Source organism: Anopheles arabiensis, chromosome X (genome assembly GCF_016920715.1).
Source record: "Anopheles arabiensis isolate DONGOLA chromosome X, AaraD3, whole genome shotgun sequence".
Classification (NCBI taxonomy): domain Eukaryota; kingdom Metazoa; phylum Arthropoda; class Insecta; order Diptera; family Culicidae; genus Anopheles; species Anopheles arabiensis.
The window spans coordinates 467,528-493,254 of NC_053519.1; the positions used below are offsets into that span (position 1 = coordinate 467,528).

Here is a 25,727-nt window from a genome sequence, read left to right on the forward strand (position 1 = left end):
CTAACCTCTTTAGGACCTCTAGAGCCTCCCAATATCCCGCAAACACTCGGATCATTCGTGTCCTCCACCGAGACTGAGACACAACCGTTCGCTTTATGTTGGTGGATATTTTTATCTCTTATTATAAGCCGATTTCGAGCCCCTCGCCACTAAGCAGCCTCGAGTGACCTCGACAGTGACATTTCAATTCTACCCCAAAATGGATCCGGCACCACCGGTCCGGCCCTTCTCCAAAACTGCCTCTATCAGAGAAGGCCCCAACTTCACAACATCCTGCTTCAATGGCTCTTCCTCACTGTGCGCCGTTCACTCGAGCAGCGGACAGGGGCTGCTGGCAACGATGCGCACAGAACACACCTCGACATCAGTTTACTACGCCGTCCATTAATTAGTCAAAGTCAAGCTCAAGCGCAGAGATCGGGCGAGATCTGCGAGCGCGCTAAGCCTTTTGCACCTCTTTTGGCTCCTGAGTGCAGAGTGTGTCTTTCCTCTGGGTATGGACATGCGAAGCTTCTTTGAGAAGCTCGTCTGGGGGTTCACGCTCGGAGGTGGGATTGTAATTATGTCCGGATCAGTTCAAACAAAAGCGCATGTTTTTTTATTGCATACAACCATCCCCCGGTGGACACTGTCCCGCATCGGATCTTTGTTTACTTTTATCGCTTTGATGGAGGTGCTTACGATTAGTGTGGCTTTTTTTTATTGATTTCCAATCAATCATGATAGCATGATGGATGGTACACGCGTTACACAGCGGGGCTGGGAAGCGCACACGGAATTAATGCACTCGCCCTTACAATGGACTGCTGAGGAGTTTGTAGTTTCGAGAAGGAAGAAAAATAATTTACAGCAAATTCCACAAGTCACTCAAGCTCCAACCGGGGTCCACCGTTTCCGTTCATCATCATTAGAAGCATTTTGCGTTTTTTCCGCATCGTTGAGCATTTGATTGGGCAAAGATACGCAGGCCATCCTCCCGATTCTGCGATTCTAGACGGGCGGTACCGGACCACTGCTCTATCTAGAATGGTTTCGACAGGGGCAGACAGTCTCCACGCTTCCTTCACTTTGTTCGTGCAACCTTGAGCGTGTGTCTCGACCACAATCGCACGCTCGCTTCCTCGTTCGACCGTTCCGTGGAAATCACTTTCCACGAGCCAACGAACAACGCACGCGTAAGGCGATGAGCTAACGCTAACCAGCACGCGCCAGCAAACATTTCACTTTCATTCCCAACCCCATCAAAGCCATCGAAATGGTCGAACGCTTCCAGCGACATATGACGACGACGCCGTTAACCGTTTACAAGCCCGTGACTTCCTCCGCGCGTTTGCTTTCGCGAAAGATGTATTATTTTTTTTTTTTTGTTGTTGCGCTTCCACCGAGCGAGTTTTTCCAAAAAGGTCGTCGCACAGCGCCGGGTTCGGTACGGCCGGGCGATGGAAAGAGGTGGTGGATAATTTCGGACGATTTTCTTTGTCGTAAAGCCCAGCACTGTCAAGCGCCTTTACCGCTTCGCTAATCTATTCGTCGATGTTTTTAGTTTGGGCTTTCATTTTTCTTCATTCATGAGCTCATGTGTTCATGAATCGGTAAGCTGGTGGCTTAATGGTCGCCTCCATCCCCGCAGCGCGACACTCAACTGCCTGGAACGGAAAACGATGAAAGCTTCAAATTTCGATATCGTACATGTCCATTTGGGGAGGTTTTTTTGCTGCCTTTTGTTGTTTTCGGCAATTGTTTATGAAACGGTCCGATCGTTAGGCAGACCAGCTTGCTTGCTGGAGATGCATAACACACATGCCTTTCCAGTTTTGCCGTACGGCCTAGGACAGGGCTCTGTTTTTTCTAGCTTCCCGCACTGTGTCGAGAGAGAGAGAGAGTTTTCCTTTTCAGTAGTTAGCATTTTACACGCCCGCCATTATCTGCACAATTTATGAGCTTTCCTCCGATTGGGCTGCTCAGCCATGGTGGACATATCGGCTTTTTGGCATGGCCCCGGTGTTTTACCAGGAGTTGCTTTTCTGTGTTTTGTTTTTTTTTTTTGCTTTGCGAATGCCTTCCTCGTGGGTGTCTATGTCGCTGTAACACCGTCAGTTAGGTGAGTAGTAAGCAGGGGAAGCGGCTAAACACGGTCCACACGCGTTGTGGACAGGACCACGGTTGACTGACTGCACTGGTTCCGGTTGCAATTCACCAACCGCAAAACTGGGCGACGATCGCACCAAACGAACCGTGGTGAACGCCTTTCGCTCGGGAGGCCTTCCAAACGTCTCCCCTCCGCTCGGTAAGCGGAAATGACAACGTTAACATCTTCGGGGAAGTACAGCCACAAGAGGTGAAAAAAGGGGAAGAAATCAGCAAGTTAAAGGTGGTGGAATGTGAGCTAGATTTTATCTTCAATATCCTCTGTTTTTCATTATGGTTTATACATGGAGGATAGATTACAGCGTTTAAACCTATTCTTGCTGAACCACAGCTCATTAAAGATTTCAAACTGCTCAATATTTTTTTAATTAGTTTACTTTTACAAGTTCAATCACATTATTGAATTTCATCAGACAAGTCTACGGTGCTGGTCATTGGGCTAACCCATTTTCAGAGCTTATTTATGACAATCTTCAATAACATCCACACATATTAGATAATCTTTATTCGAAATCATCGTTTACAAACTTTTTTGGAACTCAAATAAATTGGTGAAGTTAGCAGTCTATTCTATATTGCCTTTTTTGTTGCTTTTGTGATATCTGCAAACATTTGAAGTCAACAGAAATGTTTGCTTTTACGAAATTCCTAGCGAGCTTTTCCCATTAGAATTTTTAGGGAAATAATTGTTACTTTGACTAGATTCTTCCAGATATTCGTTAATCACAAACTATCCTCTCTAAGATATTCAAAGTACTGTTATGGAACTTCCGAAAATTTCTGAAGATATCAGTCTATGTTACATTATTTTTTGGTGCTTATGAAACATCCACGCATTTGAAATCAACAAAATATGCTACTGCCACATAAGACAAATAATCCTAATAAGGTTTTCAAATATTTGAAGACAACAGAAGATTCTACTATTCCGCAACTCCTACCAACCTTTTTCGATATCAATTTTCAGAAAATAACAGTTTCTTTAGCTAGACACTCTTTGGTAATCTTCAATATCATATGGAGTGATATTCTATAATCTCAAACAATCTGAAATATTCTTGTGCGAACCCTTTTGGAACTCCAAAACATTCGTGAAGTCATAAGTCTATGCTGCATTTGTATACTTCTGAAACATCCACAAATATTTAAAGTCAACTAAACATTCTACTGCAATTGAGCTCCTAGGACTCTTTCAAGCTACACTGATGCTCCAACAGCTATTTGTTGACTTCCAACTATTGGAGTTATCTTCCCTCATACTCCTCTGGAACTCCAATTAATTGTGAAGCAACCATTGTTTAATTGTGCCTTTTTGTAAACCTCTCTCGATAGCATAAAAACCTTCTTCGTCTTATTTTTACTACTTTCTGCAAGATCTTCTCTTTCGGACTTCTTGACAACTCAATTTCTCCGTACTAGATGAATTTGGTTAATCTTTGGGAAGATATTGAAGCTGCAGTGAAGTCTACAATATTCCAAAGTCATCTATTCTTATTATAGCTGGACTTGGTTGTGTTTCTCGTAGTGTAATTCAATGTAAATCTTCTCTTTAACGTTTTTCTCTCGAACATCAACCACTTTTCTTAGTCATCGACATACCGAACAGTCAGGTCCCTGTACGTCTTTGCCAAACGCTGCCAAGAAAACACATATTATGTAAAGAGCAACAGCACTTGTGTTGCCGCTGCCATCCTCCTCTGCGGGTATCACCTGGCAAAGTGCCGCAATCATCGTCCTCGTGCACACACATATCGTGCCACGCGATTACGCACGCTCCGGTTCGTCCAAACCATCGGGTGCACCACCCAGCCACCGATCGACTTCGACTAATCGCAATGAATTTGGTTGACGTACGCATTCCGCACCTTCCCCTCGGGTGTCTGGGTGTACGCGGAGGGCAACCAGCGCTATTGCGCAAAAGCTTTGCGGTGGATACAAACATTGGAGAGATAGAGAAAAAAGCCCCCACAAGAACCCACGAACGAGAGTATCCAAGCTGGTAGATTGGATTGTGTTTCGGCTCGTGTAATGTCACCCCCCCGTGAAATGCGCCGCTGTGACTGATTTGACACCTGTCAAGCGGTGGCCACACCAGAACATGGTTCCAAAAATTTTCGACCAAGTGAGCAAAAAAACAAAAACAATCGTGTGTAAAATCGGGGAAGACCCTCGGAAGAAATCAGGTGGGAAACTATGCCGCCGTCTTCGTAAACCGCCTCGCAACGGCATGCGTGCACCGATTTCAACATCGGGCGAACCGATTTTTCCAGACCTCCAGGCTTCCCCGCGAAGGCCGCACGTACGGCCGCAAGGGTATCCAATCTCGGTGCGGCTCGGTGGCTCACTCCACAGGTCGGCTTAGGCCAACTCGGAACACGTATGATAACGCACTTTGAACCAATTTCGTCCCCGGCCGTGTAAATTGCAGCAGAAAAACGGATTGTTGCGCGCAAGCCATCGCTCATCTGGGCCCAATCCTAGGCTGTGATTTGTAAAGTGATGTGCCCCAAAAAGGGTGTGAAAGAGGAGAAGGGAGGGGGGACAAAAACCACACAGTCACACAGCAGCGTGTCGGTGGCGAGGTACGCTTTGCCCCGGGGGCTAGTACACGGGCATTCGGTGCTGATGGTTTATTTGATTTGCCTTACGGGCGGGTTTCATTGCCATCTTTAGCAAACCGTCGCATCGTCGTGCCGCTCCCCCGCTCACCCTCCCATTTTTGTTAACACCACAAGGGTGTGTATGTGTGTGTGTGCATGAATTCAAGACAAGCGAAATATTGCGATCGGAACGCAGATCGCAAGCGATACGGAACGTGCGCGGCAGGTCGTTGATAGGCCCGACCGACATCCGTGCCCAGCCTCAGCAAGCAGGCCGAGCACTTTCGATTTCGAATGGATTTGCCTGCCTGCCCCCTGCGCAACCACACATACACACACACACACATGCACGCACGCGAGACGCACTTATAACGCGGCAATGTAGAGCACGTGCACCAGGCCGCACGCAGCAATACGCAATCGGACTTTTAAAGTTGCGCAAACGTGACCCGTACGCGCGCGAGCTGCAACAATCGAACCAAAAAAACCATCCACACACACACACACACACACACACCGTTGTCACCGTCCAACTTTCTCCACCCTCGCTCCTGAAAGGTCTTTGCGCGCGCGCGTTTGTGTTTATGTGAATCCTTTATTGCCCTTCTGCGTTCTGCGTACCTCACGCCTGACATCCTTTCTGGCCTGCTGAAGGCCACACGACGCTCGGGTCGATTGCTGCGGCTGCCCAATGCACTTTGCCAACGGTGCATCGGCTGTTGCGCACCGGTCTAGAGCGTTTCGGCGTGTTTCGGCCCCGATTCATTTTCGAGGTGGCTGTCGTTTGTGTGACCCACACACGCCACATGGCACGCGCGATTGAAGCAAAAGGCGATCTTTCAATGTACGCGCCTAGGCCTAGAAAGGAAAGAATTTAAAAAGAAAATGAGGCCTCTCTCAACCGCCGTACCGTGTGCGTATGATTACATTGCGCATGATGCAATGCTGCATGGCTTTCTGCACTCTCTCTCTCCCTCGGCCTCACATGGAGAAATGATTCGGCTGCATTGGAATGCGATTGATTACGGTCAAGCTGGTGCGAAACATTGTAGGGAAATTAGTGTAATTTTGTGCTTTTTTTCTTTCTTTCTTGGTGTGCTGGTTTTGCTTGCAGTTGGATAAACAATCCTCATTTTGTGCCCCAGTCCCCGATCACGCGTGTGTGTGGTTTTGGCCCCCCCCCCGGCAACGATAAATGTAACAACCGCCACGCACACAATGTCCGCGGGTGAAAGAGACCCAAAAAACAAGCAGAAAGAAGTGATGGTTTTTTGCATAAGTCTCCACCTTAAACAGCTGATTATTTCCGTAATTGCACAAATCACGCCCGAACGAAAGTAGTTCATCGGCAATGGGCGAGCGAAAAACAACAAACAAACAAGCAACCCACTTTTACCAAAAAAAAAATAAAGCACACACCCACACCCTGAAGCTACCTGTTAAGGAAATACAGTAAGTTTGCGCGAGCGTCCTGTTTGCGCGAGTGGACCAGCCCTTGTGTTAATTGCTGCCGTGAAGCCATGCAACCGATGCGTTAGACGCCTGTGGGGCCATGTGTGATGCCATCGGACGCCGATGCACTCCGCCAGGTCAGTCTGGCTGCGAGCCGTTCGAATGATGTAAAACCAACGAGAGGGTAAGAGACTGAAATGGGTACCGATAACGACAACGGGTTACCAACTCGTTACCGTCCTCCCTCCCTGGTCCAATTAGTTCCACCTGGGAGGTGTCGTTGTCTGCTAAAATGCTGCTACCCTTCCCGTTTAAATCGTTTCTTTCGCATGTTTGTTTTGTTTCGGTACCGATGATGATAGTGAAAGGAAGATCGGTTTTGTTTCTTTTTTGTGTTTTTTTTGTTCATTCCTTCGACGTTTCAATGCGCCGTTCCAATCGTGAAGCGATTTGTTAAATGCGCCTGGCGAGTATGCAATCAGTACCCATCGAGGCGATTGGCTTTCGAGTGGTCTGTGGTATGGTGAATGTCCTCATCAATTTCTGTTTTTGTTTTGTTAAAAACTTTTTACGCTTGGATTCCACCTTTCATCCAAAATCGATTTGATAAAAAGGCTCGTATATAAATAAATATCAATAGCGATTGTGAGTATTTTTGTACTAATTCAATATTTAAAGAGCATTTGGTGAACTAGTTTAGGAACCCTGTCATATGGACAAACTTATTTTAATGACAAAGCAGTTTACCAGAAGTCAAGATTAACACTTTTTGGGTATTAAACAAATATTTTAAATTTAACTATCTACTATTCGCTCTCTCTAGTAAATTCTAGTAATATAGTTTATCGACTGTGACAGAAAAAAAATCTACTCAGGAGCAAATTAGTGGAGGCAATACCTGTTTGCCGGAGACTCAGATCATCTGGGAAGCAGTGTATTTTTTGACGGCGACAATCTCGAGAAGGTAAAGGAATTCTGCTATCTTGGGACTTTTGTTACTTTTTACAACGACATCAGCAGTGAAATCCGGAGACGCATTGTGCAGGGGAATCGTATACTATGGGCTTCGCCAACTGCTATGATCCAGAAGTCTTCGAGCCCGCACGAAATGTGAGATATATCGCACATTGATTGGCCCGGTGGTCCTCTATGGACACGAGTCTTGAACCATTCAAGCTGAACATCGTGTTTGAACGCTCTGGGCGTGTTTGAGCGACGCATCCTCTGGAGCATCTTTGGCGGGGTGTTCGAGCATGGAGCGTGCAGGAGAAGGATGAACCACGAGCTTGTTGAGTTACACAGCGAACCTAGCATCTTTACGGAGGCGAAAGCTGGCAGGATACGACGTTTGGGGCATGTTATGAGGATGCCGAGAGAAAGAGAGAAATATCGCTGCAATATCCGGAGTCGTTCGGAGTCGTCCGGAGTCGTTCGGAGTGGTTCGGAATCTTTCGGAGTCGTCCGGAGTCGTCCGGAGTCGTTTGGAGTCGTCCGGAGTCGTCCGGAGTAGCCCGGAGTCGGAGTCGTCCGGAGTCGTTCGGAATCGTCGCAGTCGTTCGGAGTCGTCCGGAGTCGTTCGGAGTCGTTCGGAGTCGTTCGACTCCAGACGACTCCGGACGACTCCGATTCCGGGTGGATCTAGTGGTTCCATTTTGCCGGAGTTGGAATCGAACTAACAATAGTCGGAGTCGGAACGGAGTCGTGGGTTCGCTCCATACAGCACATCACTACCCAGAACAGGCTTTCGAGAATTATTCAGTACTTTCCGGCAGGGGACGGTTCACCCACGGGAACGGATTCGAAGGATATTATCTCAGATCGCTATCCCACAAACATATGGCGCCACTAGCCTTTTTTCTATATTTAAAATGCGCAGGTCGTTTACTATCTGCTAAACAGAGTCATTTAGAATTCCTTTTCCTCCGAGAGCTTGAATCGTTTAGATCCCGTTTAAGAGTCGTTTAGTGGATTTTTGGCGCTTGGTAAGACTATGATTAACTGAAGGTAGGAAATAAATACAATGCAAGAAAAGGATAACAAGATAACGATTAATAACAAGCGGCAGCTAATGAGACATCCAGTGAACCCTCGAAGCATTACTTTTGCCTTCTTTCTTTCTTTTAGTGGACATTTAATTTTCCAGTCGTTTAAGCTTAATCTATCATCCTGAGACGTTCTAGACTTGAACGCCCGTAAAACATATTGTTAAGTTTTGCAAGGTAACGACATTACTATGGGACCGCCGTTTTTATTTAGAATCACAACGCAGTAGAGATTAGAAAATCTGTGTTTTTTATGACATATCGAGTAAGTACTTTTGACAATCCTTCTATTTTAATATTTTCTTTACAACATGAATATTTTAAATAAAGTTAATAATATTTTAGAATAAAATTATTTCAAATGTTGTCCTCTCGCACCGATTGACCACCCCTGATGTGCGTTTGCTGCCCTATCGCGGCGAATGAAGAAATCAACCGTGCGCTTTAAACACAACACTGACAGCTTCACGTGGGTCTAGAAACAGACATCCCCCTTTTAGGTGGTAAACATTCCTCCCCACACAGTTTGCAAGCAAGAGACAGCTGCCGTTTGCCACAATCGAGCGAAAAAGAGACGGAACCTTGGCACAGGCGAAGCAAAATAGTGAAATATCTTCCCACCGCAGCCAGTGGACGGCACATTCAATCCTTCCGGAAGGTGTCTGGTAGTTTAGCTTTCAACTAAAAAGGCACAAATATTCCGAAATTGTGTGTGAAAAATTGCGAGAAAAATAGATAAATTCTTGCAACGCAAAAAATCACCCACAACAGCACGTCACTCCACACTCGTCCCCGGTGCAAGGTTGTTGAGCCCTGCTCACCGAGCCGAGCTAATCTCGCACGCGGAACTAGAAAAAGAGGAAGCGGGGAAAGACGATGCGGCCTCTCGCGCGCGCGTACCCAAAGTTGTGTGTTTTAAATTGCGTTTAATACCAACTTCTACGCCGTTTGGTTTTGCGGCACCAGCCAAACCCGAGTGGACAATTGATTGGTAAGCTTGCGTTTTTTTTTTGTTGGTGTGTGCTGCATTTACCCGCCCACTGCAAGTGTGTGTTTGTGTGTGCGGTTGCGCGTGTTTCGATTATGAAGTGAGGCAAGATCACGTCCAAGTAAGGTGCAGCGCGCTGGGACGGGCGACGCGCCGATTCTCTCCCACGACCAGATCTCGAGATCAATCTGTGTGTGCTGATCATTAGTTTTACACAAATCCAGCTCATGTGTGTGCTCTTGTTGGTATGTGTGTGTGTTTGTTTGGATGAGACTTTCAGTGTGTGTGTGTGTGGTTGTTGTGTGAAAATCTCTAGCAAAGTAATTAAAATCTAGTGCTGTGCTCCCTCACAAATCGCTCCCTCCGTTTCGAGGGGAGGGGACCGTCATCTCAATTTCCGCTCCGCTCGCACACCACACCAGAGACACGCTGTGAAACGGGCGACCTTGGGGCGCTACTTTACGTCACCGTAGCGGACGGCCACACACTGCAATCAAAATGAAGCAAAGCGCCCTTCTTGAACTGTCCGTTCCCATCGTAACCGTTCGGTTCCGCCGCGCGTCATCGTCTGCCCTTCCCTTGGCTCACAGGGACACAGCAAACCCACCCAACCCCCACGGACGGGAGGTAGGGGTAGGCGATTTCATTTCATCGCCCTTTTGGTGCATCACGATCCGTGCGAAAGGGACGGCGAGCGCGCTAGAGATGATCCGTGTGACATAATGCAATGTTTTTGCGCCCCTTTCGCTAACCTCTTGGCGGTGAAGCTTCGGCCAGGCAGGGGCTGCCCAACTGTTTTACACGTGGAAATGAAAAAAAAACATTGTCTTGCAGCTGTTTCCAGTGTTTGTAAAGCGTGTATTTTTTTTAATCTCTGCACACACAAATAAACCCCAAACCTTGCTGTCTGCAACAGTTTGTGTATGTGTATGTCAGTGCATGTTTGTAATTGCGCGCCATTCGTACCGTTTCGACCCTGCCTCGTGGAGCACGAAATGAAGTATAAAAGTAAAAAAGCACACACATAAACATAGAAACAACAACAACAATAAAAAGCGAAACAAATGCCCGCGTGTAGAGCTTACACACTAAACGCACGAGCGCGACAATGTGACGCCGTCTTTTTTTCATTCTGTTGTTGCTGCTGCTACGGTGGAACCACAAAAGGTCTCCGTGGTCTGCTTCACCCACGCCTGCCCCGCCACCCCCCCCCTCCCCCCTGCCAGCCTGCTGGAAACGCGAATGCAACAAGTTCATCATATCCCGGCCGTTCGACTTGGACAAGTTCTGCCCCTGCCTTAAGTGTTTCTATTTTTTTTTTCTTCTTTTTTTGGGGTGGATGACGGAGAATATTAACCTAAACAAACGTTTGCAATGGGAGGGAAAGGGAACTCCCCGCGAGACGTTTCTGAGCTTCAATGTTTTGGAATTGGAGCTCTAAACAAGGTTCCAAGTGTTTATGTCATGCCACATAAATTCTTTAGGTCGTATTGCTCTTTTTTGTTTTTGTTGGGGTCTTTTGAGCTCCAATATCTTCAACCGGTTGAGGAGCATATTTTTAGCTTTATTCGTCTCATGTACAATTCCTTTAGTCTCACTCCACTGAATGCATTCCAGAACTCCAATGTCTCGAATAGGGCATACGATCTTAAACTATTTGGGGCGTGATGATCACATTTCGTTGCTTCCGTTTCTATTTCTCTTTTTTGTGCCTTCCCTCAACCTAGCTCCAAACTACTAGGACTCCAATTGGATCGGTATTTGACGGTTTGAAAGAACTCCAAACAACATATGATGATCATTCCAATAGGTTTAGATGTATTTATTTTTAAAGCATCGAGCCTTCTTGGTCTACGTACTCTACCACAGCTAAGCTGTTGTATTTTGTCTATCTCAGCAACTCTTATTAGTTTGCAAGCTCTAATGAATAGCTCTAAGCTCTAAGTATTAAACGTTGTGACACTTGGACCTTAGATTTTTGGACTTAAATAATAACGCCTTTCATTTTTCAATTTTTATTCGTTTGTGTTGGTATCAATCCTGTTAATGCATTGAAGTACCCTCAATGGCTTTGGAATTTGTTGAACTCATCTACAGTATATTTCCGTAATGGCTTCTCTTGGATGCACTTTAGGACCTCAATTCCACCAAATCATCGAAGGCAAACGTATAGGCACCCAACCAACCAGTTGAATCCGCTCAGCTGGCAAGCATTGTTGCAAGATTATTCAATTTTATAAGTTACATGGCTTCGAGCTGAACATAGTTTGCCCACCCCCTTGCCCTGCATTCCCTTTTTTGTTTCATTCCTGTTTTTTTTTCCTGCTGCTCAGTGACGTTAACCTCAAGAGCTTGTTCTACGATTTGCATTCCTCTCCGCCCCACTTCAACCTCCTTCTTCCTCTCTCTCTCTCTCTCTCTCTCTCGGACTATCACACAATAAAATACAAACTTGAGATGCCTAGGTTATTTTTGTTTATACCACAGCGTGCATGCGTCCTCCACCACACCGCACGCTACCCTGGAGCGAGGGCGATCGAACCGAGCAGGGCAGACCGGGCACAAAGTGTCCGTATACGTGTCGCGGCCGTTAGAGCACTCCCACACACACACACACATACACACAAACAAACGGGGTAGCGCGCGCACGCAACTCAAGGAACATATGCGCATGTACTTGGGGCGCTAGATTTGTTGCTTCGATTTTGCTCTCGCGCCCCTGTTGCTTCTTACAGTGCTTTTCTTTTCACGTTTTGCTCTTTTCTCTTTTTCTTTCCATCTGCCTGCCCGCAGGATGGGATTCTGCGACGTTGATCGGTACGCACACACGTTCACCCACGACGACGACGACGACGGTTTCGCCTGTGTGCGGCAGTCGCGTTTCTGCTCTCCCGCCCGCACTAGACGCAGTTACGCAGCGACAGTCGGTGGTGGTGGCAGTAGTAGTAGTAGTAATAGCAGTAGAGCACGGCTAGCTGCTCCCTAATCTCATCGCTCGCCATCATCAACGCGGGCACACAACCGGGCCCAGTACTACCACAGCCAGTGCGTGCGCGTGTCACGACCGAAGACCACTGGCACCAGTCAGATCCACTGCAGCTACTCCTCCATCAAATCACGCAACCATCCGGGTCCCGCTATCAGCCAAGCTATCAAACACGCGTCGTGCGACGCCTGATCCCGGGGACGGGCGCTCCAGAAATTACCTTCGCCCACCAAGCACCCACCCGACCCACCCGTTCTCTACGATGGCGTCGAGCAACATTAGCGGCACCGTCGGCAGGACTGATCGTGCCCGCCGCATCCTCTAGTGCACGTGCAAGTGTATGTGTATGTGTGTGTGTGTGAAGGTGTGTGATTTTAGGGCAATTTTGCCAAGGCAGCTCTCTTTCCCTCTAGCGCAGCATCTCAACCGCGCTCCCCCGCGGGGGGAACACAACCCCAAAACACAGAACAGTAACACCCCCACCCCACTCCTCAACTCGCGCAATCCAACCTCATTTTGGTCCGGAAGAGGAGCATTATCAATTAGCGAACAGCAAGAAACGAAAGAAAAGCAACAGAAACCCTGACGACGCTCTCAACACGCGCTGGCCGATCGACATGGAAGAAACAGGTGAGTGTTGCTTGGGTACAGTTTGTGATGTTTCGAGGAAGGGGGGGGAGAGCTTTGTTTTAGTTGGAATGCGTCTAAAGGGTTGGCTAATGTTTCGAGGTCCGATGGGCTTATCGAACTCACTACTGTCTTGAATTTGAGATGGTTTAGCTAAGCACATTTATTGCGTTGTTGGACTCTGAAGTGGCGTTCGGTAGGCCTACGTCATCCCCACACTCGAGCGCAAGCCGACCAAGCATGTTTAGGCACACTTGTAGCATGGAGAATTCGAAAATCCTAGAACAAGCACGTGCTGCTGTTTAATAGCATTTGTGTAGCTTTTTTTGCCTGATATTATTGCAACAGCAGCTTAAACTTGGCAAGTGAGAGTTTAAGGGATGTATACGATTCTAGATATATTGAAGAATTGATTTCTTTCGCAGGCTATTTTTTCTATTAAAACAATGCAAACTCAATTTACATAATTCTACCTATCGTCTGTTTAGCCGTAATTCTGTTTATTGAATTGTTTTCAACGAATTCAATGTTATAGATGAAAAACCTCATACGTTTAGTGTCATTTTTCTGCGTATGCCTTTTAGTTCTGGTCTGATGAGTTCATTAAATGCGGGACGTTTTACATCGTAGTTTTACAGCATTTTATTAAATTTACTGTGCTTATTACGTACCCATCGGGAAGCCTTTTACGATTTTCCCATACGATCGGAATGAAAAAGAAACTAAAATGTATGGAATAGGGTATAGCTGTGATGCACAAAATGCTTATCGGAACGCTCTTTCAATCGGAAACGTTTCCGACCAGCTCAAGGCTAGCGTAAAGTCACATCGAATGCAATTACAGGGCAATCCCTCATAACGAGTTAATTCCGTTCCAATGACTCACTCGTTATGGGAAAAAACTGCGCTATGCGGGAGGCTCTTTTCCATTATAGTTTGCATGAAAAGGGAAATATCTAGTTCTAGTTTAGCTGATAGAAAGTGCCTCACAAATTATACGACACCTTTCCATCTGGCAACAGTTTTATCTTAAACAATTGCTTAGGATCGAAGCGCTTATTTGCCAAAGCAATAATCAAAATTAAAGAAATATTCAATACTAACCGATTGTTATGAGAGGTATTTGTTGAGCCTTTAGATTGGGCTTAGGCATTTAGATTCGGTTCATTTTCCTGAATGTAAACGTACTAGTTCGTGCATTTAGATGAACTGAACGTGAATCGCGATTCTTTCGTTCATTTAGATTGATGCACAACGACAATTATTTGGCAGAACAGGACGTTATTTATTAGGACGAGCAGAACGTTCTTTTTATCAACAACTAAGTACATTATGATTTATAAGGAACCGATGTACGTCGATTAGATGAACGTGTTTCGTTCGTTCTTTAGAATGAACTGAATGAATCGTACGGATTTGATCATTGGGGCACACCTCTAATTTAGATTTGCTCGTTATGCGAAAAACTCGTATTAAGGGATACTCGTTATGAGTGCTATTCTCATTTCTATCGAACTTGTTGTGTGCACAGCTAAAATTATATGTACAAAACTTCATTAAACACTATTTCAATGAATTCAAAAAAATCTGGTTTAAAAATAGAGACAAGGCATTATAAGCATAGAACTTGACAACAGAGCTCATAAAGAGCATTAATATCGTTCACATGAGTAGAGGGGGCGATGTAGGCCCATATTGTGGTAGCAAGATGGAGCGTGGATGCGTCCTCCATTAAGGCCGGAATAACAGATTGGCAGACAAAAGCACGAGACTGTGAGTGGTCCTCGGATACTCCGCAGAACAGGTCAAGACCTCAAAGCGGTTGTAGCGCCCAATAAGTAAGTAGGTTATCGGTTACCAATTTTTACCAATGTGTGGGTCTTGCCAATGTGTGGGAACGCTTGCACTATCAGTAAAGATTATGTTTGATTTCTATTCAGTACAGTCCTCTTCGGCTGCTATGCTTATTGCAATGGCTTCAGTTGAGAAAATGGAGGTGGGATCAGGGAGTTTTACAGCGCATTTTGTTTTATTGGAGTATATCCCACAACCAGCATGTTTGGAATCAATAGAGCCGTCAGTGAATATATTGTTATAATTGGAGTAGTTTTGATTAATATGGTCTATTGCGAGTTAATATGCTTGTGTAGAGACGTACAGATAAGTGAACGCACTTTTGAAGTCGTCTCAGACTACACCTATCTCCAACTATCTGCCAACCAGTCATTCTACAGCCTGAGAAATGAGTTCAGCTCAAAGAACCTGTCACGACGCACGAAGCTGGGACTAAATAGAATCTATATAGTACCGGTACTCACATAAGTCTCTGAAACATAGACACTGTCCACATTTGACGAAACCCGCTTAGCCGCGTTCGAAGATGGATGACGAGATGTACGGTGACAAGTTGGCGTGGAGGCATCCGCCATTAAGACCAGGAAAACGAACTGGCAGACGCGAAGGCGCGATACCGTGAGCGGTTTCGGACACTCCAGAGGCAGACCAAGACCGCAAAGCAGTTGTAGCGCCGGATAAGAAAGTCAGTAATCCCTGGCTATCTTCATATTAATATTGAGGCCTTGGCACTAAAGATGTTAATAATTGTTTGGGGAAGTTAGAACATTCATCATTACCTTACGCATTTCTTTTGCCATCTGCTTTTCTCGTGATGAAATGTGTAAGATATGTTTATTTCTTTGCTGCAATTAAAGCTATGGGAATTATTTGGGGTCTGATGGAATATTCGGTAGATTGTTTGTTTTGGGCATTCCGTCTTCATGTGTAATTTGAATAGCTTTAATGTTGTTCTTTGATCAATATTTTGTTCAATAATGAAGGGGAACTTTAAGTCCAGCCCTTTAGCTCCTATGAATTCATCTAACAGATAAATGGTACAGTTTGGTGGCTATGCGCCTTCACTTTTGCTGCCAACGACATGGCTCCCGATGTCAGCGACATGGCTACAGCAAACACGTCGTCCCCTGCGCTCTAGAGGGTCAAGTGCATCCATGTCGAAATCGGCCTAATTAAATCGTAACCTCCCCATACACCGGAGATCATATGACCGTTCCGGTAGTCCGTGCGGCACCTCCAACCTCGATTTAATTGCCTGTCAGTAATTAGATCAAATTAGAAGTGTCTCAGCAGTAGTCGCCCGGCAAACAAGACGACCACAACAAGAGAAACGACAAAAATACACCACTCAAACACACAGCAAAGGGACATTATCATTGGGAGCTTTGATACATTACGAAGCACCTGTTTGTTCGGTGTATATCTAATGCTAATTACTTTCCACACACACACGCCTGGGCATTGCGGAACTATCGCGGTGCATTTTCTCCCGATAAGATGTCCACTTTTGATTATGTATCTCGTGCTAAATGGGCAAGATAACGAGCCGGCCCGGGCTTGTAGACCGAGCCAAGCGTACTCACGAGAAGCGCCACAGTGCTCTGCGGACCGTTTGTCCGATAGCAAGGTTCGTTTCTTGGAGTGTGATTCTCGTGAATCTCCGTGTTTTTTTTTTCGGGTAAGCTCTTCGCAAAATAAAAACATCCGGTTTCTCCTGTGTAGGCAGGTGTCAGAAGGCACAACTCTCCTCACAACTCGGGCCATTATCCTTCGGTCTAACCTCCGCCAAGGCCCAGACCAGACCCGGGGCCTGCGCTGACCTTTCAGCAGTGTGCACTGTACCGTCGCGTGGCCATAATGAGCCCCCACCCGGCGCACATCGCTTATCGGCAACAACATAAGAACAAGTCTTGATTGGGTGTTGGTCAGTGGGTCGATCTGTGCACCATTGCATTGGAGGGGGGGGGGGCTGTGTTTGATCGTTCGAAAGCAAATTGCACCCACAGGCAGTGGCGCATTCTAGCCGTGGCTTGCGCAACCGTTTATTACCCTTGCGGATGGCCGCGTGCGGAGGTGCAAGTGTGTGTCATTTGGTGGCGGTTTGACAGGAAGCGGAGTTGCTAGATAAAGGGAACCGTCTTTGCACCTTTTTGCTGCGGTCAGTGGCTACGTTATCTACTTCCTTGCTCCCACACACACACGTTGACACGGATACACCATTACCTTGAGACGGAGACGACGGTTTCTTCATCCTGCCGCTGCTCAGCATTGATACGGCTGTCTCACTTGCGCGCCCAGTAAAGTGGTAATAATTGCGAATTACCTCGCCCCACCAACACACACTAGACATCGCACGGAGATCAGTGGTTCGATGTTTCTTCGCCACGGGACACACAGACGCTCACAGACACTCTCCCTGCAAACAGTTTGAAGTGTAGCTAGGAAGCATTAGTGCTGAATGTGCGTAGAAGACCGAAACCGACGAGTAAAGTATTCCCATTTCCGCTTTTACTAAACCTCCTCTCTCTCTCTCTCCCACACACAGAACCTCATGCAGTGGCAGCGGGCGTCAAGCACAGCGGCAGCATGTCGAACCTGAGCGACATATCGGGCAACACGGCGGTACCGGCCGGTGCGCATGCCGGGCCCGGCCGCCCCCGCATGGACATTGCGGCCGTGATCGACTGCGAGAAGAGCGCGTGCCTGAGCCACCGGAAGGCGGCCCTCGAGGAGGTGCAGCAGGCGTGCGCCGCGGTCGGTGCGAACCTGCAGCTGCTGCCGTTCGAGGTGCTCGACTACCACAACGAGAACAACAACAAGCTCGAGTACTTCTACAACGCGGACGTGGTCGTGGTCGACCTGAGCGTCCAGACGCAGCAGAGCACCCTGTGCTACCTGCTCGGCGTGCGCGAAAGCTTCAAGATGAAGGAAAACATCGTCATCTACAACGACACGCAGACAGAGGCGACGCTGCGCATGAAGATCTCGTGCGGCAACTATCAGTTCCTCTCGTACCGGCTGCACGAGAATGGTGGCGCGATCGTCACCAGCCCGCTCAAGGCGACCGGGCAGCTGGAGGAGACGGCCGGGGCCGTCGCCGCACCGTCCCAGCTCGCCCAGCAGCCGACGACGCTGGCGGTGGCCCTGCGCCGCCTCTTCCAGGACGTCGAGATCCAGTCGAAGACGCACCTGCGCGAAAAGTTCCTCGCCGATCTGCGCAGCCTGCGCGACCAGCACGCGGGCAACGTGGAGGAGCTGCAGCGCATGCTGCGCAACCTGCGCAAGCGGCTGGACGATCCGCAGGTCCTGTCCAAAGACATCCTGCAGACGTACATGCTAGCGCTGCGCGACGTGCAGGATTACGACGCGATGGTGCAGCTGGTGGACGATCTGCAAACGATACCGAACAAGCAGAGCTACATCAACACCGGCCACATGCACTACCTGTACGCGTTTGCGCTGAACCGGCGCAACCACGAGGGTGACCGGGAGCGGGCGCTGCGCACTTGCACCAAGGCGCTGGAGAAGAAGGAGAACCACTTCCCGGACATGCTGTGCCTGTACGGGCGCATCTACAAGGACATCTTCGTCGAGTCGAACCACACCGACCGGGAGAGCCTGAAGAACGCGATCATCTGGTACCGGAAGTCGTTCGAGGTGCAGCCGAACGAGTTCGCCGGCATCAATCTCGCCACGCTGCTCGTGATCGACGGGAAGGACTTTACCGACAGCGAGCTGCAGCACATCGGCATGAAGCTGAACAACCTGATCGGGAAGAAGGGTTCGCTCGCGCAGATCAAGGACTACTGGAACGTGGCGACGTACTTCGAGATCTCGGTGCTGGCGGAGAACTACGCGAAAGCGATCCAGGCGGCGGAGTGCATGTTCAAGCTGCGGCCGCCGAAATGGTACCTGAAGTCGACCATCGGCAACATCACGCTGATCGATCGGGCCCGCAAGCGCACGGAGGAGCCGGCGGGCATCAGCATCGAGCAGCAGATCTTCCAGTTCTGGATGGAGTTTTTCCTCGAGGCGACGGCGCGCGAACCGTCCAGCATGGTGCGCTTCCCGATACTGATCCTCGAGCCGCAGAAGATCTACATGCCGAGCTACGTGTCGATCCACATGGACGCGGAGCAGAAGTCGATCGACATCAGCAACGTTTGCCAGCAGCACGCGAAGGGCACCTGCCTGAAGCTGCACGATTTCAACTTTCTCGCGAGCCAAATCAAATCGGTCAGCCTGTACAAGCGGGACGAGCGGTGCGCCTACCTGTACGTGCACCACAACTCGGACGACTTCCAGATGTTCTTCCCGTCGGTCCAGTGCCGGCAGACGTTCTACGACCTGATCCTGCAGATGACCGCCGACCAGGGCTCGGGCTTTATCGATCTGTCCGCGGCCGAGACGACGGCGGACGAGCTGAAGTACGAGTACGACCTGGACGACGAGGGCCAGCGCATCCTGCTCGGCAAGGGCACGTACGGCGCGGTGTACGCGGCCCGCGACCTCACCACGCAGGTCAAGATCGCGGTGAAGGAGGTGTACGAGCGCAACACGCACGACGTCCAGCCGCTGCACGAGGAGATCAAGCTGCACTCGCAGCTGCGCCACCGGAACATCGTCCAGTACTGGGGCTCCAAGTCGGAGAACCAGTACTTCAAAATTTTCATGGAGCAGGTGCCGGGCGGGTCGCTGTCCGCCCTGCTCAGCTCCAAGTGGGGCCCGCTCAAGGACAGCGAGACGACGATCGCGTTCTACTCGCGCCAGATACTGGAGGGGCTCAAGTACCTGCACGACCAGAAGATTGTGCACCGCGACATCAAGGGCGGCAACGTGCTGGTCAACACGTACAGCGGCGTGGTGAAGATATCCGACTTCGGCACGTCCAAGCGGCTGGCCGGCATCAACCCGGCGACGGAAACGTTCACCGGCACGCTCCAGTACATGGCGCCGGAGGTGATCGACCAGGGTGTGCGGGGGTACGGCCCGGCCGCCGACATCTGGTCGTTCGGGTGCACCGTGGTCGAGATGGCCACCGGCAAGCCGCCGTTCGTCGAGCTCGGCTGCCCGCAGGCGGCCATGTTTAAGGTCGGCTTCTACAAGACGCACCCGACCATCCCGGAGGAGCTGTCCGGCATGGCGAAAAACTTCATCCTGCGCTGCTTCGAGGTGAACGTGGACAAGCGGGCGACCGCCTCCGAGCTGCTGGAGGATCCGTTCCTCTGCGAGTGAGTGACCAATGGCATAGAGGGTTTTTTTTATTATTATTATTTTCAATAACGTCATTGCTTTGCTTCCCCCCAACAGGAAACACAAAAAGATGCGCCCCTCGTTCAGCAGCAGCAGCACGATCAGCGGACTGCCCCATCCGGGTGCTAGCGAGTTCTCCCGCAGCGTCAGCATGCCCGCCGACCGGCACAACTCGAAAACGCTCACCACGCAGGAAAGCTCGGCCAGCTGCAACACACCCACCTTCAGCTCCGAAACCGAGTAAGTGGCGCAGACATTCGATTTTTTCTCTCTCTCTCTCTCTCTTCCCCCTTTCAGCAAGCTTGCTCCCTTTTTGCTTGTAGTAGTGTAGCGCTGCTTGCTTTCGTCTTTCTTTCTAAATTAGTTGTTTCATCTTGTTTTTTATTTGTCTGTTGTATCACTTTGCATTCTGTTCTTTATTATTCCATATTCTCTAGTTTTCCCATCGCTTTCGATTATTTTATTACTGTTTTATACGCCATTTCCCCCCACTAAAGCTAAAGGTTCATTTACAAATGGGGCACTTTGTTTTATCTCGGGAGCAAAATGGCAAAATGGTTAAGTTTGCCCAAGTCGACTGTTGCTCGAGTGATTTTAAAGTACAAGAAGACACGGACGACTGCCGTCAGCTGCAAACTAAGCGACGGAGTGGAACTGTGAATCATAAAATGCGATTGAAATTCGAACATCTCGGACTACGATTTGGCCAAACATCTCAACGCCGCTCTACTGTACGGCGAATTCTACTCCGCGAAGGTTTTAAGTGTTTTCAAACCAGTAAACATCTAAATCTAAACTTCAAACAACTAACAATGGCCAGAAACCGGGCTCGGAAGCTGTACGTTCAGGTGCTGGCCAATCCGCATGGTTGCATTTTGATGGATGATGAAACCTACGTGAAGGCCGATTTCAAACAAATCTTGGGGGTAAAATTGTATAATACCGAAGCTTGCAGCAACGTCCCCAAGAGGTTTAAATCTGTTTTCCCCGATAAATTTGCTAAAAAGAATTGGGATTCGGCAAGGAATCTGCGCATGTGGAAAAAAAAACCCCGTGTTTGTGGCGAATAAGAGCATGAATTCTTTTTCTTTGGCACAACAACCGTTGTCGGTCAAGGCCTGCCTTGTACCCACTCTAGTGAAGTGATCTTTGGCTTTCAGTGGCTAATTGCTATCATAGCAGGATAATCAGTCCTACGTACGGAGGCACGGTCTATTCGCGGCTTGAACCCATGACGGGCATGTACCACCAGACCGGCCCAAGAGCATGAATTAGGATTTGTATAAAAAAGAATGTCTAAGAAACGATTGATGCTCATTGCTGATACTCAATGAAAGTGCGTCATAACATGCCGAACACGACGTGCGAGTGCTTGAGTCCAACGCGATACTCTGACTAACAAGCTGAGATTAATACCGTAGCAAACATAATCATGACATTTTCTGGCTGTGAACATTGCTGCCAAATGCCACTGTTTCAGTCACCAACACACATGTCTGAAACGAAGCTCAAATCAGCTCTCGTGATGATCAGTGACGAGACTAAAACCGTTGGAGGATCAATCACATGGTTGGTGACATTTTGTTTAGCCCCGCATAGCTCCCATGACTATGACAAAAAATGTCGCAAACAAGTGACTGTCCAAGAGTCTGTTGCACACAATGTCACCAAGCATGTGATGGTCGCAACAACTGTTTGAGTCTCACCTCTGATCATCACAGTAGAGTTTGTGACGCTGACATTATTTTGTTTCAGTCGGAATTCGGAATGACACAGTAAAAAAAAGTCATGACATAGTGACTGACCAAGCGTTGGTCGCAAAAATGTCACGTAGCATGCATACGTGACGCTGACTTGGATTTTGTTTCAGTCAGATTTTCTTATGACATTGACAGTGACATTTTGCAGCACTGCCTATGACTCATCCAAACCAACATTTTTCAATTGGATTAATGGAAAGTGCCCCATTTCTAAATGATATAAGCCTCAACTCACACCCGTTTGTGTGTTTGTATTTTACCCTTTTGCGATCGTCGTTAATAATCTGTGCTTTTCTTGTTTTTTTTCTTTTCTTTCTCTCTTTTTTTTTCTTTCATTCTCACGCGCCCTCTACACGTGTTTTTATGTCTTCTTCTACTTCGTGTTGTACTCTTATCAAAAAATGTTTATTTACAAATTACACATTTACCACGCGATACTACTTTCGTGTTGATGTTGTTCCATGTTTAATTGGTTTAACTTTTGCTCATGCACACAACAACTACACATACAACAACAATTTCATTGTTTTCTTTGTTTTGCCTAAACATCGTTCCCTTTTCGTACAAATATTTACCGTTTCATGTATGTGTGTTTTTACGCGTGTTTGGTATTTGCCTTTTGCTATTATTTTTCTCCCACCCTTTTGTATTTGTCGCTTGCTCAAAATTCATCCTCCGGGGTTTAAAAAAACGCGTTCAATATCGGACATGGCCTTCCGCCTGTTAAAATAAACAAATTTGTCGATAACGTGTTTCGAAAACGTGTTCTCGCGCGTGTTATCGGGCTCTCCCATGCGGGTGCACTTTATCAGAGCGTCATCGATACCGCCGCTGAACGCTACGATCGGCGTCCAGACGGCAAGCCGGTCGGTGACCGAGCGGAAAAACAAACATTCGTTCCAGCTGACGCCGATCAAGATGCCCAAGCACGGCATCAACAGCATCGGGTAAGTGGGGGGGGGGGGGCGAGATCCTGGACCGCACGCGGACAAAGTTGGACTGACTCGTGGACATTTATTCGGTACGTCGTGGGCACTCATAAGCTAATCGTGGCGTTCGCCGTTTGCATTTGCAGAAATCTCGCGGAAACGCCCTCACTGGAGATGGATTCTGCCGAACAGACGTCGACCGTGTTTCAGCTCAATCGGCGCAGCTCCTCCGGAGGTTTACTGTCACCGGAGGTGAGAGGCCTTTTCCTCCTTTAGTTTGCTTTTTTGTGAATATTATTTAAAAAAAATATATATTAATTCCTAATTCACTAGATTGATATTACGACGTCGACCGCGAGCAAGCTGCCGCTGGCGGGCGAAGCGAACGAGAGCGACGGCTTCTACCTGCTGAAGAAGGACTCGCAGCGGCGCCAAACGCTCGACAAGGTGCTGTGCCACGACGTCACCAAGATCTGCGAGCTGTGGCTGACCAAGATCGAGCCGGACGCGAACCAGGAGCTGGCGATCACGCGCGATCACCTCGTGATGCTGCTGAACGGGCTGCGCAAGTACATTGCGGAGCAGCGCACCGACACGCTCGAGCAGGCGATCGCGCAGCTGAAGGAGCAGCCGAACTTCAACGACATCGCGATCGTGCAGCTGCATCTCGCGCTGTACGCGTTCCAGAACACGGTCATCACGGTGCTGCGCTCGCACAACATCAAGCCGCACTGGATGTTCGCGCTGGAGAATCTGGTGAAGAGTGCGGTGCACGCGGGCATCACCATCCTGTCGCCGAAGCTCGGCGCCAACCTGGCCGGCAACGCGCCGAACGATGACGAGTACGACGAGGAAAGCAACGAGCTGGGCGGACAGGCGGGCCCAGCGCCGCCGGCCGCCCGTGCGCCCCTGGTGAACGGGCGGTTCGCGCCAGCAGCGGCACGGGACGAGCGGGACGGCTCGGCGTACGACTGCGAGTACGATATGTACGATCTCATGGCGGAGGGCGGGGGCGCCGGCGACGAGGACCCAATGGACGAGCTGGACGATCCGCTCACCGGCACGTCCAGCGGGCACGGTACGCTGCGGAGTATGAAGCCGCGGGCCCGCAGCCACGGCACGGACGTCGGGCCGGGCACGCCGCTGCAGAAGAAAACGCGCTGGAAAACGTGGCGCGAACAGGTCGAGGCACTGAGGGCGGAAAATCAAAGACTGAAGGAGTACCTGCTGGAATCTCAACAATCCTACCACGGTGCGTTCCGCGCGGTGCTGCAGAGCGGGGCGTTCGCCCGCTGCCTTACCGACCAGCTGGTCGCACTGATGGAGCGCTGCCTGCACGAGCACGGCACCGGCCCCGAGCTTGGCGATGGGGAGGAGACGTTCGGGGATGGTGGTGGTGGTAGAGTACGGCGTACGGCGCAACCCTGGAACCGGATGCCACCGGTCGGGCAGACGGCGACGGATCGACCGAAACAGTGCGCATCGGACTGGGCCGTTGCAACGGAGGATGGGCAGCACGTGGAGGAGGCAGATGAGGACGAGGAGATGGGCGATCGGCGGCTGGCAGAGTGGCTGCAGGCGCAGGGCATCAAGCGCCCGGAGTGCCAGCGGCGGATACTGCGCGAGGGCTTCCTGTGCGACGACTTCCTCTACGATCTGGAGCGGGACGATCTGCGCCGTTTGGGACTGAAGTAAGTAACGGCAGGCTTAATCGATTTGTTTAGTCAACTGGAAAACAAAAATAGATTAAACTGAGCCTGAAGCCTAAGCTGCAAGTAGTAGTGTACAGAAACTCGATCGAAGATTGGAAGCTTACATGATATGGAATTACCGGGCAGTAGATAAATGAAGTTTGTTACCATGTCTCGAAATTGTTGAGCCTACTGGTATTGAACAATCACTAGTTTCACATTGAGAATGGAGTTGAGATAACATTTAGCTCTGTTGTATGACTCGGGAGTCCTCATCATATAAGAAATAGTCAATTTCGAGGATCAAAATATAAATTAGTAACACATTCCAAACAGGCAGTTCGTTGCTTGTCGTGTCGATAGTGCCGTTAAACTTATTTCTGTACTTATATGTATTTCTTCCCATTTGCTAATGCAAGTCTTTGCTCGCCTTCCCATTGCAGGATCGGGGAAGAGCTACGAATCTGGAACGCGCTCAAGCGTCACCGCCGACTGCATCCACCAAAGCGAACGTCCGCCGACTGCGACGCCCAAACGCCCGTTCAGCCGTTCGGCCATTCGGTCCACAACATCAACAACAACTGCTTGAATGACCATCATACCGCCGGGCTCGATACGCGATAGACAAACGCGCGCACCGAATTTGCCTTTTGCACACACACACCTCCCTGCAATCGACGTGTGTGCTGCTCCGGCAGGAGCAAACTCAACTGTCAAGTGTCCTTGAAAGTCGATCCACTCGGTCGCAGAGCAGGAGAGACCACACTCCTCTTTACACCATGCAAACAACCTGTGATGCAAAACACGCTGCTCGAAACAATCACGCGATCGACGCGCTGCCCCTAGCAGCAGCAACAGCAGCAGCAGACGAATCCGTCGTGCCGAGTCGCAGCCATATCGATTTGGAAGCCATCGAAAGCCAACCGAAGCTTACAAAACAATCATAACACATTTATTAGAGAATAATCAGTCACAACAAAGCAACCACTCAGTGGTGGTCCGTTTCGAGGGCCAATAAAACGCGCGCACAAAGAAGAAGAAGAAGGATGAGGAGGATCCTCAACAGTGTTGAAAAGAAGAAGAAGAAAAACACACACACACACATACATACACACACACACAACCAACTCCCCTAGAAGCATTAATGCCAATAGCGCGTAGCGCTGTTTTAGGGCCATTGCGCATAATTGCGTATCTGTATGTGTGTATGCGTGTTGCAAAACACATTTTTTTCCCTCCCCATAATGTTCTTTTCCCGCTTGGTGTGATAGTTCCGCACACGTGCGCATGTTGATTAAAGTAAAAACACAAAGAATAAATTGCTGATATTGTAAGTAACATTGATTCGATAAATAAAGGCACGAAAAAAAAACCTGAAAATCGTTGTGATATAGGTG

General features: G+C 48.7%; 1 protein-coding gene across 5 annotated transcripts; it reads left to right on the forward strand.

Annotated features, from left to right (window-relative positions):
* Positions 1-8,881: 8,881 nt before the first annotated feature.
* LOC120906704 (mitogen-activated protein kinase kinase kinase 15) lies at positions 8,882-25,710 on the forward strand. 5 transcript variants are annotated; one of them, XM_040318575.1, is made up of 8 exons: positions 8,883-9,233; positions 12,024-12,846; positions 17,243-19,928; positions 20,008-20,190; positions 22,523-22,657; positions 22,786-22,891; positions 22,973-24,330; positions 24,774-25,710. In XM_040318575.1, exons 2-8 carry the CDS (start codon positions 12,834-12,836, stop codon positions 24,952-24,954), a joined length of 4,662 nt encoding a protein of 1,553 aa, XP_040174509.1. In that variant the 5' UTR covers positions 8,883-9,233; positions 12,024-12,833; the 3' UTR covers positions 24,955-25,710. The 5 variants fall into 5 exon arrangements, with proteins under 5 accessions (XP_040174513.1, XP_040174509.1, XP_040174510.1 ...); XM_040318576.1 differs by lacking the exon at positions 8,883-9,233 and adding an exon at positions 9,340-9,475; XM_040318579.1 differs by lacking the exon at positions 22,523-22,657 and having other exon boundaries at positions 8,882-9,233.
* The last annotated feature ends 17 nt before the right edge of the window (positions 25,711-25,727 follow it).

Excerpts from the sequence above, each read along its gene's own strand:
- LOC120906704 (XM_040318575.1), top strand. Across the intron at positions 22,892-22,972 it reads GAGGTTTACTGTCACCGGAG|ATTGATATTACGACGTCGAC; the intron begins GTGAGAGGCCTT and ends CTAATTCACTAG. Across the intron at positions 24,331-24,773 it reads CTGCGCCGTTTGGGACTGAA|GATCGGGGAAGAGCTACGAA; the intron begins GTAAGTAACGGC and ends TTCCCATTGCAG.